Source organism: Struthio camelus, chromosome 13 (assembly GCF_040807025.1).
Source record: "Struthio camelus isolate bStrCam1 chromosome 13, bStrCam1.hap1, whole genome shotgun sequence".
In the NCBI taxonomy this organism is placed as follows: Eukaryota; Metazoa; Chordata; class Aves; order Struthioniformes; family Struthionidae; genus Struthio; species Struthio camelus.
The window spans coordinates 9,669,165-9,682,613 of record NC_090954.1 but is presented as its reverse complement, the minus strand read 5'-3'; the positions used below and the strand labels follow the sequence as shown (position 1 = coordinate 9,682,613).

At 69.7% G+C, this 13,449-nt stretch overlaps 2 protein-coding genes across 3 annotated transcripts; one reads left to right on the top strand and one right to left on the bottom strand.

Annotated features, from left to right (window-relative positions):
• The first annotated feature begins 3,365 nt into the window (after window positions 1-3,365).
• Window positions 3,366-9,818, top strand: N4BP3 (NEDD4 binding protein 3). Of its 2 annotated transcripts, none has more exons than XM_068959747.1 (5): window positions 3,366-3,477; window positions 6,039-6,482; window positions 6,751-7,305; window positions 7,686-7,943; window positions 8,257-9,818. In XM_068959747.1, exons 2-5 carry the CDS (start codon window positions 6,069-6,071, stop codon window positions 8,827-8,829), a joined length of 1,800 nt encoding a protein of 599 aa, XP_068815848.1. In that variant the 5' UTR covers window positions 3,366-3,477; window positions 6,039-6,068; the 3' UTR covers window positions 8,830-9,818. The 2 variants fall into 2 exon arrangements, with proteins under 2 accessions (XP_068815848.1, XP_068815849.1); XM_068959748.1 differs by lacking the exon at window positions 3,366-3,477 and adding an exon at window positions 4,433-4,560.
• A 1,009-nt stretch (window positions 9,819-10,827) lies between these two features.
• On the bottom strand, window positions 10,828-13,244 carry NHP2 (NHP2 ribonucleoprotein). The gene is made up of 4 exons (XM_068959339.1): window positions 13,044-13,244; window positions 12,078-12,147; window positions 11,897-12,002; window positions 10,828-11,123 (listed from the first exon to the last, which is right to left on the bottom strand). The coding sequence occupies exons 1-4, from the start codon at window positions 13,192-13,194 to the stop codon at window positions 10,998-11,000; spliced, it is 453 nt and encodes a 150-aa protein (XP_068815440.1). The 5' UTR covers window positions 13,195-13,244; the 3' UTR covers window positions 10,828-10,997.
• Window positions 13,245-13,449: the final 205 nt, after the last annotated feature.

Sequence of the window (13,449 nt, the reverse complement as noted above, 5' to 3'; positions counted from 1 at the left end):
CTCCCTATGGAGCAAGGAGCGTTCAGGCTTAGCTGCTGCCCTGTCGCCACCGCTCGGCTGGGCTGGGCTGTCCTGCTGCCTGGGCTGGCACCAGGCGCCTCTCATTTCCTGGCCCCCTTCTGTCCTCGTCCCACAGCCTGGCTCTTCCCCGGAGCTGTTGTGTTGCTGGGCGCCTGAAGACATCTCCAGACAGAAGCTGTTGTCATCCCAGGAAGCCGAGCGGCTTCCTGCCACCCGGCGATGGAGCTGCAGGGAAGGCGTCTCCAGGGAGGAAGGAGCCCTGGGACGAGGGAGCCAAAAGGGCTAGAGCCAAGCATGGGGCTGTGTAGGGGGAGCAGGATGCGGTGTCTTGATGGACCTGACCTCTGCTGCTCCGGGGTGGGTGAGGAGCCCAGAAGGCTGCTTCCCGAGGAAGGGGTTGAGGTGCTGGGGGGCCTGGTGCAGGGCAGCGAGGATTGAGCCATTCTCCTTTGTGCATGTGGGTCCTGTCCTTGCCCTGGGGCTGTGGGGGGCCGCACTGCCGGAGAGTTTCCAAGGGCCTCTCCACCCCAGCGGTGCAGAAGCTGGCTTGCCCACCCTCGTGGCTTGATCCCTTCTTGCTACCCAGCCCGCAACTCTGCCCTGCTCCTCTCTCCAGCACTTGAGTTTTGGGATCTGTCACCTGTCCATGCTTTACGCTCACCCTTTACCTGGTGCCTCAACTCCAGCCAGGGCAGCCAGAGGCAGTTCCAAGTATTTCTCTGCAAAATACAAAATAGATGAGACAGTTTCAGCAGGTTTCACAAAGATGTAGATGTGCAGAAACTGAGAACATATGTGCCCCTCGCGCTTCGCTCAGCGCTAAAGGCTCCTCTCCCGCTGCCTGGCAGCTATTTCTCAGCTCCGCTCACAGCCCCCTCATCCTCTGGTTGCTTTTGTGGAAGAGGCGCCTTGCTGGAGACCTCGCTTCCTTTTATAGCCCCGAGGTTGACTTGGAGGTCGCTCAGCTCCAGTCCACCCACGCACTTCTTTATTAGCGATGGCCCAGCGGGAGGGGGCTGAGGCTTTTCCCCATTGCGTCCCTGCAGAAGGGTAACACGCTGCCGCGGAGCTGCTGATGTCCTGGGAGCCCTGTGGAGCGGCACCAGGGGCCTCCTGGCTTTTCCAGGCTTGGTGGGGCTCTCGGCAAGAGGGAGGCTCAGCGTTCGAGACCTGCTCCAGGATGCTTGGAGGCAGAGAGCGATCGTGTAGCCCCAGCGTTGCCCCTCTGTGACCCCCCTTCTCGCACCCAAATTGCCGGTGGCGAGGCAGCGCGGGGGCTGCTGCAGTCGCACGCAGTCGGCTTGTCTTTTATTGGCGGGTTGTTTTGCCCCCGGCTGGTTCCCAAAGTGGTTTTACCGTGGCCGCGCAAATGGCTGCAGCATCACAGTGACGGGGAGCGCGCGGGGCTGGAGCCGAGCAGGGAGGCAGCAGGGGCCGGGGGAAAGCGGGACTTAACAAAGCGCTGACCCGCATGGCGTCTCCCCACTGAATCCCAACGTCTGTGAACCACGCTGTGACCCTGCGGCCTGCCGGCAGGGACCCCAGAAAGCCCTCTGCCACCCTGGCCCCAGCATCCCGCAGCCAGGATTTCCGGGATGGCAGCTGGGCTCTGTCGCCAGTAACAGGCTGCCCAGCGGGGCGGATAGACAGCCGCCCCTCGGAGACCCGTGCGCCGGGGCGGCCGAAGCCTCCCCGCCCAGGGGAACGGGGCACTGGCCCTGCAGCTCCTTCGGCCGGGGCTGGGCTCAGCATCCCTCGCTGCTGGCACGGCCGAGGTGCGTGGCCCTGGCTGTCTCCTGGCAGCGGGAAGCAGAGCAGACCAGCACGGATGGGTCTGGATGCGGCTAGCGCCTGCTGACGCCAGCCCGACGTCCCTCCGACCTGCCTGGCCCCAGCGAGATGCCGTTACCGCCTGCAGTCGTGTGCGCGCGGGAAGGTGACGGAGGGGCAGCGCACCCGCGGGGCAGCCGGCAACAGGGGAGGGCGCGTGTCCGAGCGTGCACGCCGGTGCGCCGACGAGCACAGACGCGCACCCGTAGACACCGCGTTGGCAGCACCGAGGCCAGGGCAGGCAGCGGACGGGGCGGCAGGCACCGGTTCGGGAAGCGTGCCATGGTGAGGGGCTGTCCAGGAGGCTGCGCGTGTCGGCGCTCGACCGGGAGGCAGCAAGGAGCCCGGGGCACACGCGGGCTGCAGACGGCGGCAGCGGCTGCCTGCCTTGGCACCGCGGCGAGGGTGACGGGAGCGTGCGAGCCCGGCGAGTGGGGCCCGGGGACAGGGTGTGCGTGTGGGTGAGCGCTGGCAGCACAGACGGAGGACTCTGGCGCGCCGCAGGGGGAGCTGGCAGCGAGGAAGGCCCGGGCGCGCGAGCACCTTGGATGCAGGCGTCCCAGAGCCCCAGCTGGGCACGGCGCGGGCGCCAGCCCTCCGTGGGCGCCGAGCACGGGCTGCCGGGGGGAAGGAGCAGGGCTGTTGCAAGCGTCCTGCTCCCTGAGGTGACCAGGACACCCAGCCACCGGGTCCCCGGCGCCGGGATCCCCGCTGCCTGCGCGCCGCAGCTGCGGGGGCGACGAGTGACACGGCGGGCTCCCCGCCAGGAAGCGCGCGGCTGATTCAGAGGGTTGAAGCCTGTCGTGGCTCACCGCCAGGCTCGGCAGACCTGTGGCCGGGCTCGCCGGGCCCTGCGGGTTTGTCCTCGCCGCGGCCGTGAGCTGCGCCATACGGACATCTCTGATGGCGGCTCCTGCCCGGCCCCGGGCGCTGCGGCGGGGGGACACGCGGGGTCCTGTGGCTGCTCCTGTCCTGCCAGACCAGAGCGGAGAGGGTGTCCCGCGGAGGCTGAGACAGCTCTCCTCTCCCCTGGGGCCGGGCCCCGGCACAGGCGTGATGAAGCTGAGCAAAATGCGTCTCCCCTGCTCCCGCGGTCTGCCTTGGGCCTGGCGGGGGGCGATAGGGCCCCCCCGGAGCAGGGCCTGGCTAATGCACAGTTAGTTGACCAGGCCTGCAAAAGCCCTACTGCCTGCCAGTGGGACCAGCTATGGGCTGAAATTGCTGCCGCTGGATCGGGGGCTGGTCCCTACAGCACCTGCTCATCCCGGGCCGCGGCACTTCCCTGGCCACGGCTTGCAGAAGTCTCTCCAAACTGGGGCGGGCTGGGGGTGCAGCAGGCACTGGGTGATGGGGAGGGTCGGGGGTGCAGGGGGCGCTGGGGGCTCTGGGCAGGGCCGGCGGGCCGTCCCGCGCGGCTCTCCCCGCTCCGCTGGGCGGCCGCGCCCGCCGCCCCTCCCCGGCCAGGCCGGGCCGCCCCCTCCGCCGCCCCGCGGCCGCCCCCGCCCCCGCGCCGCGATTTGCCGCTGCCGGCTCCGCCCGCTGCCCGCGCCGCCGCGGCCGAGGGGCGCGTTCAAACGCGGCGAGGGAAGGAGCGGAGCGGAGCGGGAGCGCAGCGCCGCCGGCATGGTGAGTGCGGCCGGGTTCGGCCCGGCCCGGCCCGGCCCGGCCCGGCTCGGCTTGGCCCGGCCCGGCCCAGCCGCCCCGACGGGCCCGGCGCGCTCCGGCCGCAGCGCTTTGTCCTCGGCGGCGCCGGCCCCGGGGCGCGGGGGGCGCTCGGCGGCCGCGGCCTCGGCGGCGCCTTCCCGGCGCAGCGGCAGGAAACCCCGGCCCGGCCCGGCCCGATGCCCCGATGCCCCCCGCCGGGGAGCGCTGCCCGCGGTGCGGGCCCGGGGCTCCGCGCCCGCCCGCCTCGCTGAGCCGGGGCCGCGCTTGGGGAGGCGCCGCCGGCGCTGGGGCGGCCGCAGGAGCATCCTGCCGCTGGGCAGCCCCGGTGCTGCGCCCCCGCTGCTGCCCGCAGCCCGCTCTCGCCACCCCCGGCCCCGCGCCGCCGGCCAAGGGCGCCCGTTCCCCTGGTCGCCCCTCTGCCCCGGAGGCCTTGGGCTCATGGCGAGCGCGCAGGGCTCGTCCGGAGGCAGCTCGCCTTCGTGGCCCGGCCGGGCAGATCTTGGCACGCGCCGGAGCCTGGAAGGTGGCCAGGCCGCGACGGAGCTGCGCGGACCCTGCCGGCGTGTCCCGTCCTACCTGGAGGGGAAGGAAAGGGGTTGTGCCCCATATCCTGCCAGGGCAGGGTTGTGCGGGGGCATGGCCGGGGCTGGACAAACCTCTCGGGCCGGGCTCCTGGCCCAGCTGCAGCCCCAAGAAGAAGCCAGGCTGGCCGGACCGGTGTTTGCCGCCTGGGGAGACACCCTTCCTCCCGGTGGCGGGACCTCTCCGGGCTCCCCAGCGCTTCCTGAACCTCCCACAACCTGACCTATTTCCTCGGCCGCCTGTGCCGGGAGGAGCCGCTCCGGGGCCTGGCCGAGCTGGTCGCAGCGGCTTCGCCGGGCGCCGGTGCTGCAGCTCCGATGCTGTGAGCCAGCCCGGGCGCGTCGCCCGCCGCCGGGACGCCCCGTCCCTCCGCGGCACCCAGCAGCACTGCCAGCCGCCCGCGCCGCCCACGGCCTCGTCCCGCCAGGGGACGCGGGGTGCTGCCGATGGCTCCCGGAGCAGGTGAGGGCTCCCCAGGAGCGAGATGACAGTGCAGGCCAGGAGCTGTCAGACAGGTTTGTGCGTGGCAGCAATTAAAAGCGAGTTGTTTGTTTACCCGGCGCGTGGTGCTGAGAACCAGGGCAGCTTCCTGGGTGTAACCGTGGGCCTGGGAGCCCGCGCGCCGAGGCCACCTGAAGGGCTGGGACCTGCGGGGAGGCTCTGCCTGGCTCCCGCGCTGCAGCCGGGCTTGGCGCTGCCTCCTGCAACGTCTTCTGCTCTGCTGGCGTTGCCAGCAAGGGCCGCGGCCGCCCTGGTCTGGGAGCGCGGGTGCAGAGGACCCGAGGAGGCTCGCCTTAAAGTCAGGCAAAGCCTGCAGGAAGGGCTTTGTTCGGCGTCCGGCGGGCCCTGCGGGTGGGGGGGATGGGAGCGGGGAGGACTAATTGGGGTCCGGCGGGGACAGGAGGCGGCAGACGGGCAGGGCTAGCACGGGCAGGGAGCAAGGAGACGAGGCTGCCGGGCCAGGTGCGGGGGGGAGGCCGAAGGCTTCCTCCCGGCCTTCCTGCCCGGCGGCCGTGCACACGCGGGGCCGGCCACCTGCGCAGGAAGCTGCATTGTCCTGCCCCGCATCCGTCCTCTTCCCGCCTCCGGCCCCGGGGCCGCGTCCGGCCAGCTGGCCCTGCCGGGTCCCCTGGGGGAGCGGGCGCCTGGGATGGCCTCGACCCGGCTCGACGTTGGGGTGGGAGCACCTTGGGCGGAGCTGGGCCGTGTCCGTTGCTGCAAACGGTGGGAGAGCTTGTCCCCCTTGCTGTGGGGCACGAGACCCCTCCGCCCCCTGCGTGTCCCGGGGAAGCCTGGGGCGTCCCCCGGGCTGTTTCGGGGAGGGGTCCCGCGGGTGTCCCCAGTCCCGCTGTCTTCACCCTAGCGGGCAGGAACGGAGGGGGGCGAAGGGATGAGCTTGGGGTCTCCAGGGGAGGCTCCGGGGACCGTGTCAACCCCTCGCTGCTGCCAGGTGACTGCGGCCTCCATGGGGGGGGGGGGGATTTTCCGGAGCAGAGTCCCGGCTGGGGGCAGCGGGTGCCGCCGGGCCGGGGCTGGCGCCAGGCCCGGGCAGGTGCTGCCGGCTCCCGAACTCGCCCGCCTGGCTGGGTGGCAGGTGCCTGTTTTGGTGGCGGCCCCGGCCGCGGGCGGGAGGTGGAGCTGGGTGTGGGAGGGAGCCGCTCCGCCATGGCGGGGGGTGGGGGGGTGCCGAGGCGGAGGCGCTTCCCGCCCCACGGCCGCGTCTCGCCCCTGCGGGACGCGGCACCTCGGGGCTCCGGGGAGGCGGCCGAGAGCCGGCCGGAGCTGGAGCGCCCGGGGGGTCCTTCCCCCTGCTCAGAGCCCAGGTTGGTCTCTGGGAGGTGCTGGGGGGCTTGGAGCGATGGCTGGGCGTCCCCGAGGCCGGGGACAGAACGGGCCGGCCCGGCTGCCTGGCTTTGCTGACTTTGTCTCTCCTTCGGCAGTGCTGGTACCAGGCTTTTCTCTAATTCTCCATGGCAACAGCACAAGGCCCTGTGACCTGTGAGCCTGCCACCCGCCTCCTCGACAGCTACCTCTCCTCCGAGCCCCTCGGCGTCGCCGGCAGCATGGGCAGCGTGGGCAGCCTGGTGGAGAAGCAGGACCTGTCTCCCCTGGAGCTGCGGGCCCCGCTGGGGGGCTCGCGGGGGCTTCGGCAGCCCGACGGCTTGCTCCGCAAGGGGCCGAGCCAGCGGGAGCTCTTCGGCTACCTGCACGGGGCCAAAAAGGAGATGCGGTCCGAGCGGAAGCACCAGGCGGCGGGCGTGTGCTACAAGCGGGACTACGAGAGCGACCGCGAGAACCGGTCCCCCGAGCGCTGCTCCCGCGACCACCACCGCGGAGCCGACTTCTCCAAGAGCTCGCTGCCCGAGAGGGGCCGCTTCGACAAGGTGAGCCTGGGGCATCCCCCGCCAGCTGCGGGTGCGATGCCGGGCCCTGAAATACCGCCAGCCCTGGGGAAAGAGGGGCTGGAGCCAAAAGGTCCATGCTGGGGATGGAGCTGGGTGCAGGGCTTTGAGGACATCTGTAGGCGTCCCGTGCCTCGGTGCGGGGTCGGAGGCTGGGAGCCCTTGGGTCTGGCTGGAGCTGGGGCTCTGGGCACCTGTGTGTGCGGTCGGTGCGTGCTGCGCCCAGCCTGACCCCACTCTTGTTTTTCAGTGCCGTATCAGGCCCTCGGCCTTCAAGGCGGTGGCTGGGAAGGGCCTGGCTTCCATGCAAGGCCTGTCCTCGTCCAAGGGGCAGAAGCTATCGAAGAGCAACGGGAGTCTGCACACGCTGCTGTCGCAGAACAGCACGGTCGTCCCGCAGCACGGCCCGCTCCGCACCCACCTGCTCCATGCCATCAGCCTGGATGAGGCCTCCGACTCCAGCCACAACTCCATCCAGAGCTTTCCCTCCTACGGCTCCCGCCTGAAGCCTGCCCAGAGCCAGTTCAGTGCCTCCATGGGCCACATCAACCACATCGGGGGCTCCCTGGACAGGGTCTCTCGGAGCCCCAGGGAGCCCCTGGCCCCCGAGAAGACACCCCTGACCTGCAAAAGCATGGCCACGCTGAGCCGGCTGCAGAGCCCTGGGGAGCCCCCGCCACCCTATGAGTTCACCTACTCCCTGGAGGATGCGGTGAAGCAGCTGGAGGACCGGCTGCAGGAGACGGGGGGAGAGCTGCGACAGCTCAAGAGGAGCCTTAGTGAGACTGAAGACCCCTTCACGCAGGTGAGCCGTGGGGCTGGGGCTGTGCTGGGTGCTCCTGGGGTACCTCAGCTGGGCAGGGGTGTGGGACAGCAGTACCCAGCGTGAGGACAGGGCTGGGAAGGATGTGATGTGCTGCTGTAGTGGGAGATGGGCTGGAGGAGCCAATGTCATGGCTCCTGGGGTAGGAGCATCTTTCAGCAAGATCAGGACGGAAACCTACTGCTGAACTTCTGCTGCTGCTGTTGCTCCTGGGCTGGAGCTGGGTAGGGCCTGGCCCAGGAGGGGCGCTGGGTTCCCGAGAGGAGCAGTTGGTCCTTAGGACCTTCTGGGATCCTTCTCTGGGGCTGTCCTGCACAGGCGCAGGGATACACACCCCCATCAGCGTCCACTTGTGCTGGCAGGTGTTTGAGGACAAGCAGCGGCTGTGGCTGGACGAGCTGGAGGACCTGAAGCAGATGTACATGGCCAGGCTGCAGCAGGTCACGCAGCAGGCCCAGCGCGGCCAGCGGGCGCTGCAGCTGCAGCTCTACAAGGCACAGCAAGAGAAGAAGCGGCTGCAGGAGGAGCTGAGCATGCAACAGTGCCAGTGCGAGGAGTCCAAGCTCCGGCAGTCCCAGGGTGAGCGTGTCAGCCCCAAGATGGAGGAGGCCAAGTGGGAGGTGAGTTCCCTTCCTCCTCTCCCCGTTGCCACCCTCTTGCTGTCAGCCTTGCTTGCGGGCGACAGCTCTCTGCTTGGCCGAACTGTGCTCCTCTGTGGCCTTACACAGCTCCTGAGCCAGGGCCAGGGCAGTAATTCCCTGCAGTGCTGTCGCTCATGGCCACATGATGGAGGGATGAACCATGCATGGTGCTCCTGGTCTCTCCGTGATGCTGTGGTGACAACTGGGGCTGCTGCTATCCCTGGGGGTGTCTGGCAAGTGCGGAAGATCCCACTCCCTAGGCCTTTCCTCACTCCTCGTGTGTGCCCTGTAGGTGTGCCAGAAGGCAGCTGAGATCGCCCTGCTCAAGCAGCAGCTCCGAGACACCCAGGAGGAGATGGCTCAGAAGCTGGGTGAGATTTTCAGCCTGAAAACACAGCTGCGGGAGGCCAAGGCTGAGGTACAGGCCCGGGACTCCCAGCTGGCACAACTGGCAGACTCTTTCCAGAGCACCCCGGAGCCCGGTGCCTCGCTGCCGCTGGGCGATGATCCCATGCCGGCTTGCCAGGACTTCCCTGGCTGTGAGACTGATGACTCCAAGTGCCGGGGCCTCCACAGTGACAGTGCGGAGCCCCTGGAGAGGCAAGTGGAGTGGCTGTGGGCAGAGCTGCTGCGTGAGCGGCGCCAGGGCCAGCTGCAGGCCGTGAACTTTGAGCTGGAGAGGAAAACCTGGCAGGAGGAGAAGGAGAAGGTGCTGCGGTACCAGCGGGAGCTCCAGGCCAGCTACATGGAGATGTACCACCGGAGCCAGGCACTGGAGCGAGAGCTGCGGCAGCTGCGGTCAGAGCCCAGGGACATGGGAGCCGACTCGCCTTGGATCGAGCGGGTGGAGTCCTCCAAGATCTGAGCAGCAAGATGCCTGTGGGACTGTTGATGGGGGAAGATCTCTTGCTGCTGCAATGGGATGATCTCAGGGTCTGCGCAAGGACCGGCCACTCAGCACTGCCCTGGGGAGAAGGACTGATTTGCGACAAGGGAGCTTTTCCTTCTTGCAGCACTTCGGGCCCATCTAGGGGCATCTCCAGAGCAGGGGACCTTCGGCGCCAGGATGGGGGTCTTGCATGTGCCCTATGCGCTGACTGCAGGAGCCCTTGCCCTGCGCACCCTTCTGCCGAGGGGTTAGTACCGAGCACCCACTGAGACATCCCCAGTTCCTCCTGCTCAGCCTCCCTTCTCCCCTACCACCCAGTAACTTCCTGCTAAGGCGAGGCTCGAGCCCTGTCCCCGACGCCACCCGGGCTGCACACCTGCCCCACTGCCTCGCTGAGCTGGGCCTTCAGCTGGTGCTCGCAGTGGCTGCCCCAGCAGCAGGGCCTGGCGGGGCTGGGGTGCCCTGTGCCCGGATCGGGCAGGGTTGCTGCTGCTGGGGACACCAAGCCTGACAAGTGCTGGTACCACCAGGAAGGGGGGGGGGGCTGCCCCCTGCACCTCTGCTGGGGCTTTTTAGGGCACGAGGGTAGCCGGGATGCTCTGCAGCAGAGGGGGGGGGGGGTTCAAGCAGTGTCCCAGCGCAGTGCCCTGGGGAGGGGGGGCCAGTGCCTTGTGCCACAAGGGATGGGAGTGCTGTGTCCTGCCCCCGCCAGGATGGCCTTGGGAGGAGGAAGAGGAGGACAGGGGTGCGTGGGGTTGGGGGGGGGGCTCGCACGTGCCCCAAGCAGGAGAGCCCGGGGCAGCCCCAGTTCTCCCCTGGCGGCTGAGGTGCGGGGTGAGGACAGGGCGCGCGGTGCTGGGAGGAGCCCTGCTCCCTGTAACACTGGGGCCGGGGGAAGGCCAGGCCTGGCCCCGCTCTCCTCGGCTTTTCCTGCAATAAACTTGGATCTGAGTCTTCTGATCCCCACGTCTGCTTTTTCCATGGTGCCGCCGGGGCCGAGCACTGGGTGGGGAGGGGGCTGGCCTGGGCCCCAAGCCCCGCGGCGGCCGCCCAGCCCAGCAGCGCCGGAAGGAGGCAAGGCCGCCAGCGAGCAGCGCTCGCCCAGCCAGCCGCGGCGTCGGAGAGGGCCGGGCGGGTGCGTGGGCCCGGGGCTGGCGCCCCAACCAGTCTGGGCGTTGCAGAGGGCTGAGTCACAGCGGAGCCTGGGCCTGTGTGACCGGCTGGGCCCCGGGGCCCGCATGGGAAGGGCATGGGAGCAGGCAGACAGCCGCCCCGGGCGCCCCTGCTGCCTGCGTGGCCTTCGGCAACCCCCTGCCCCACCCAGGGATGGTTTAACCCAGCCAAGCCCTCCACTGGGATAGGCCTCACACCCCCATCTCAGAATGGTTTAACCCAAGCTGGCCCCTCTGGGGGGGCTCTGCCCCCTACCTCAGAATGGTATAACCCAACACAGCTCCTCCATCTGGCCAGCCCCCCCCCAACTCCAGAATGGTATAACCCAGCCAGGCCCCCTCCACTAGGGGAAAAAAGCTCATGCTCCCCCCCCCCTCGCACAATGGTCTAATCCTAGCCCCCGCCCTCCCCTAGGAGCTAGCTCATACCCCCTCCTTGAGAATGGTTTAATCCAGCCCCCCAGAATGGCTCCCGCTAGCGACGCCTACATAGGCGCCCCCCCCTCCCCCCCCGTCCAGGAAATGGTTTCTCCCGCCCCCCCCCCAAGCGCTCAGCGCCCCCTGGCGGGGCGGCGGCGGCAGCGCTGCCCCCGTCCCGGCCCCTCCCGGGGGTCGCGGCCCCTCCCGGGGGTCGCGGCCCCTCCCGGGGGTCGCGGCCCCTCCCGGGGGTCGCGGCCCCTCCCGGGGGTCGCGGCCCCTCCCGGGGGTCGCGGCCCCTCCCGGGGGTCGCGGCCCCACACTTGCTCCCTACGAGGCTCTTCACTGCCCTCCCCCGCCAAACAAAGCACACCGACCCACCTACTACAAACCCCTCAGATGCCTTTATTTGCCCCCCGCCCCAGCACTCCCCACGCCGCCCGCTCGGCCGCGTGGTTACAAACCCCGCGCTGGGGCCCGGCCCCGCGAGGAGCCCCCCAGAGCCCGGCACGGCTGCCCCGCGCGCCCACGGGCGCTGCCAGTCCTGGCTGTCCCTCACAGCGGGAGGGGAAGGGCCTCCACCTCCTCCAGGCACTCGTCGTAGGCCTCCTGGTACTCCTCGTGCGGCTTGATCATGATGACGCAGGTCGGGCGCTTCGAGCCGGCGGCAGCTCCCAGGTCCTGCGGGGACAGAGGCTGTGGGCGATGCTGCAGGGCACCGGCCCACCCCGCATGTCCCGCTGTCCTGCCTTTACCCCCTGTCCAACACGGGGCCAGAGGTTCTCCCAGCTTCTCAGGTCCAAACCCCCTTCACTTGTGCTTGCTGTGAGAAGCCTCCCCCAGCTTGTCTGTAGCTCCCGGGGGCAGGATGAAGGGCTGCTGTTTGCCAGAAATGCCTGGGCACCTGGCCTTACGCATCTGTGCTGTCCGTGAGGTGAGCAGGAAGCCAGAGTTTGAAAAAGTCTGAAGGCCTGTACAGGTTTGAAGCCTGTATAGGTGGTAGTGGGTAAAACCCCAAAGGCATCAACTCTCCTAATGCCTACTCTAAAAAAAAAAAAAAAAGGATGTCTAATAAACACAACAACTTAGCTACTGCCTCATTCCTGAAGCCTTCAGGTCACCAGCTCAGAAGCAAGTGGGGAAACCCCCTCCAGGCTCTGCCCTGGTGCAGTCCAGCACCAGTGCTGCCGCCAGAGCTTCTCTACAAGGGGAAAAGATTCTGCAGTTCCACAATAAAACCATCCTAAATCTGAGCTGTGACCCTCCGTTCCTCTCTTGCCCCGAGAACAGACGAGTGCTGGTGCTGGAGTGTCACCAAGGGCCTCCTTTACCCAAAAGCCATATTTGTGCCTGCCCACGTACGGCTGCCTGTCGCAGCATGGTTGGGGCTGCAGCCTGCCAGTTTGCTGCCCCAGGACTCGGGTGCCCCCTGCTCCACAACCTCATCCCCTTACCGATTTGGAGGGGACGTACGCGTAGGGGAGGCTCCTGTCCTCGCACATGATGGGGATGTGGCAGTACACCTCGATGGGCAGCGTGTCGCCAGCCAGCACTGTGATCCTGCATGGGAGAGCCCGCGTCAGCCGCCGCCGCGCCGGGCTGCGCCGGGGGCGGCGGGGCCGGTGGAGCGCTTACCCCTTCTCGCCCTTGTTGATGAACTTCTGCACCTCCTTCACGCCCCGACGGATCTGCTTGTGCTTGGCCGCTGCAAGACAGGCACGACTGTGACTGCGGCTGTGCCGCACTGCCCCGGCCTCGCCTCCCCCCCATCAGGCCACAGCCGGGCCCCTGGCACCCTCCATCACCCTCCCGGACCTCCCGGGGCCCCAGCCGGGCTCCCGACACCCTCCACCACCTCCCCCCGGCACCCTCCATCACCACCCCCCAGCCCCCAGCCGGGCTCCCGACACCCTCCACCACCTCCCCCCGGCACCCTCCATCACCCCCTCCCCCAGGGGCCCTGCTCGGCCCCGACACCCTCCATCACCACCCCCCAGCCCCCGACCAGGCTCCCGACACCCTCCACCATCCCCCCCCCCGACATCCTCTATCAACCCCCTCCCGGGACCCCGGCCCGGCCCCCAACACCCTCCATCATCCCCCCGACCCCCCCAGGGCCCCGGCCTCGCCCCGACACCCTCCATCACCCTCCCGGACCCCCAGGGGCCCCTGCTCGGCCCCGACACCCTCCATCACCCCCTCCCCCAGGGCCCCTGCTCGGCCCCGACACCCTCCATCACCCCCTCCCCCAGGGGCCCTGCTCGGCCCCGACACCCTCCATCACCCTCCCGGACCCCCAGGGGCCCCTGCTCGGCCCCGACACCCTCCATCACCCTCCCGGACCCCCAGGGGCCCCTGCTCGGCCCCGACACCCTCCATCACCCCCTCCCCCAGGGGCCCTGCTCGGCCCCGACACCCTCCATCACCCCCTCCCCCAGGGCCCCTGCTCGGCCCCGACACCCTCCATCACCCCCTCCCCCAGGGGCCCTGCTCGGCCCCGACACCCTCCATCACCCCACCCCGATCTCGACACCCTCCATCACCCCCCGGCCAGGCCCCCGACACCCTCCATCACCCCCTCCCCCGGGGCCCCGGCCCCACCTTTCTTGATGCACTTGTAGAGCTTGCGCGTCAGTTTGCGGGAGGCGAGCGGCTGCGCGATGGGGTTCAGGTTGCCCAGCTGCTCCCGGTACGAGCGCTCCGGGCCGCCCTCCGCCTCCGCCGCCGCCTCGGCCTGCTTCTCGCGCGCCATGGCCGCGCCGCACGCGCCGCCGCTTCCCCTTCCGGGGCCGCCACCAGCGGGACCCGCCTCCGGCCCCCCCCAGCCCGCCAATCGCCGGCGCCCCTGCCCGGCCCGCCCCCCCCAGCCCGCCGGCCAATGGCGAGCGGGCTCCTCTCCCGCCCAGCCGGGGCGCGTTCTGCGGGAATCCCCGGGGAAGCCCTCCCGGGCGGGGCCGCGCAGCCGGGGCTCCCCGGGGTTCCGCCGCCGGCCGGCCGGCCCCCCCAC

Coding starts and splice junctions, on each gene's coding strand:
- N4BP3 (XM_068959747.1), top strand. CDS start 6,069: ATGGCAACAGCACAAGGCCCTGTGACCTGTGAGCCTGCCACCCGCCTC. Junction 6,483..6,750: donor AGAGGGGCCGCTTCGACAAG/GTGAGCCTGGGG, acceptor CTTGTTTTTCAG/TGCCGTATCAGGCCCTCGGC. Junction 7,944..8,256: donor TGGAGGAGGCCAAGTGGGAG/GTGAGTTCCCTT, acceptor TGTGCCCTGTAG/GTGTGCCAGAAGGCAGCTGA.
- NHP2 (XM_068959339.1), bottom strand. CDS start 13,194: ATGGCGCGCGAGAAGCAGGCCGAGGCGGCGGCGGAGGCGGAGGGCGGC. Junction 12,148..13,043: donor CTACAAGTGCATCAAGAAAG/GTGGGGCCGGGG, acceptor CCTGTCTTGCAG/CGGCCAAGCACAAGCAGATC. Junction 12,003..12,077: donor ATCAACAAGGGCGAGAAGGG/GTAAGCGCTCCA, acceptor TCTCCCATGCAG/GATCACAGTGCTGGCTGGCG.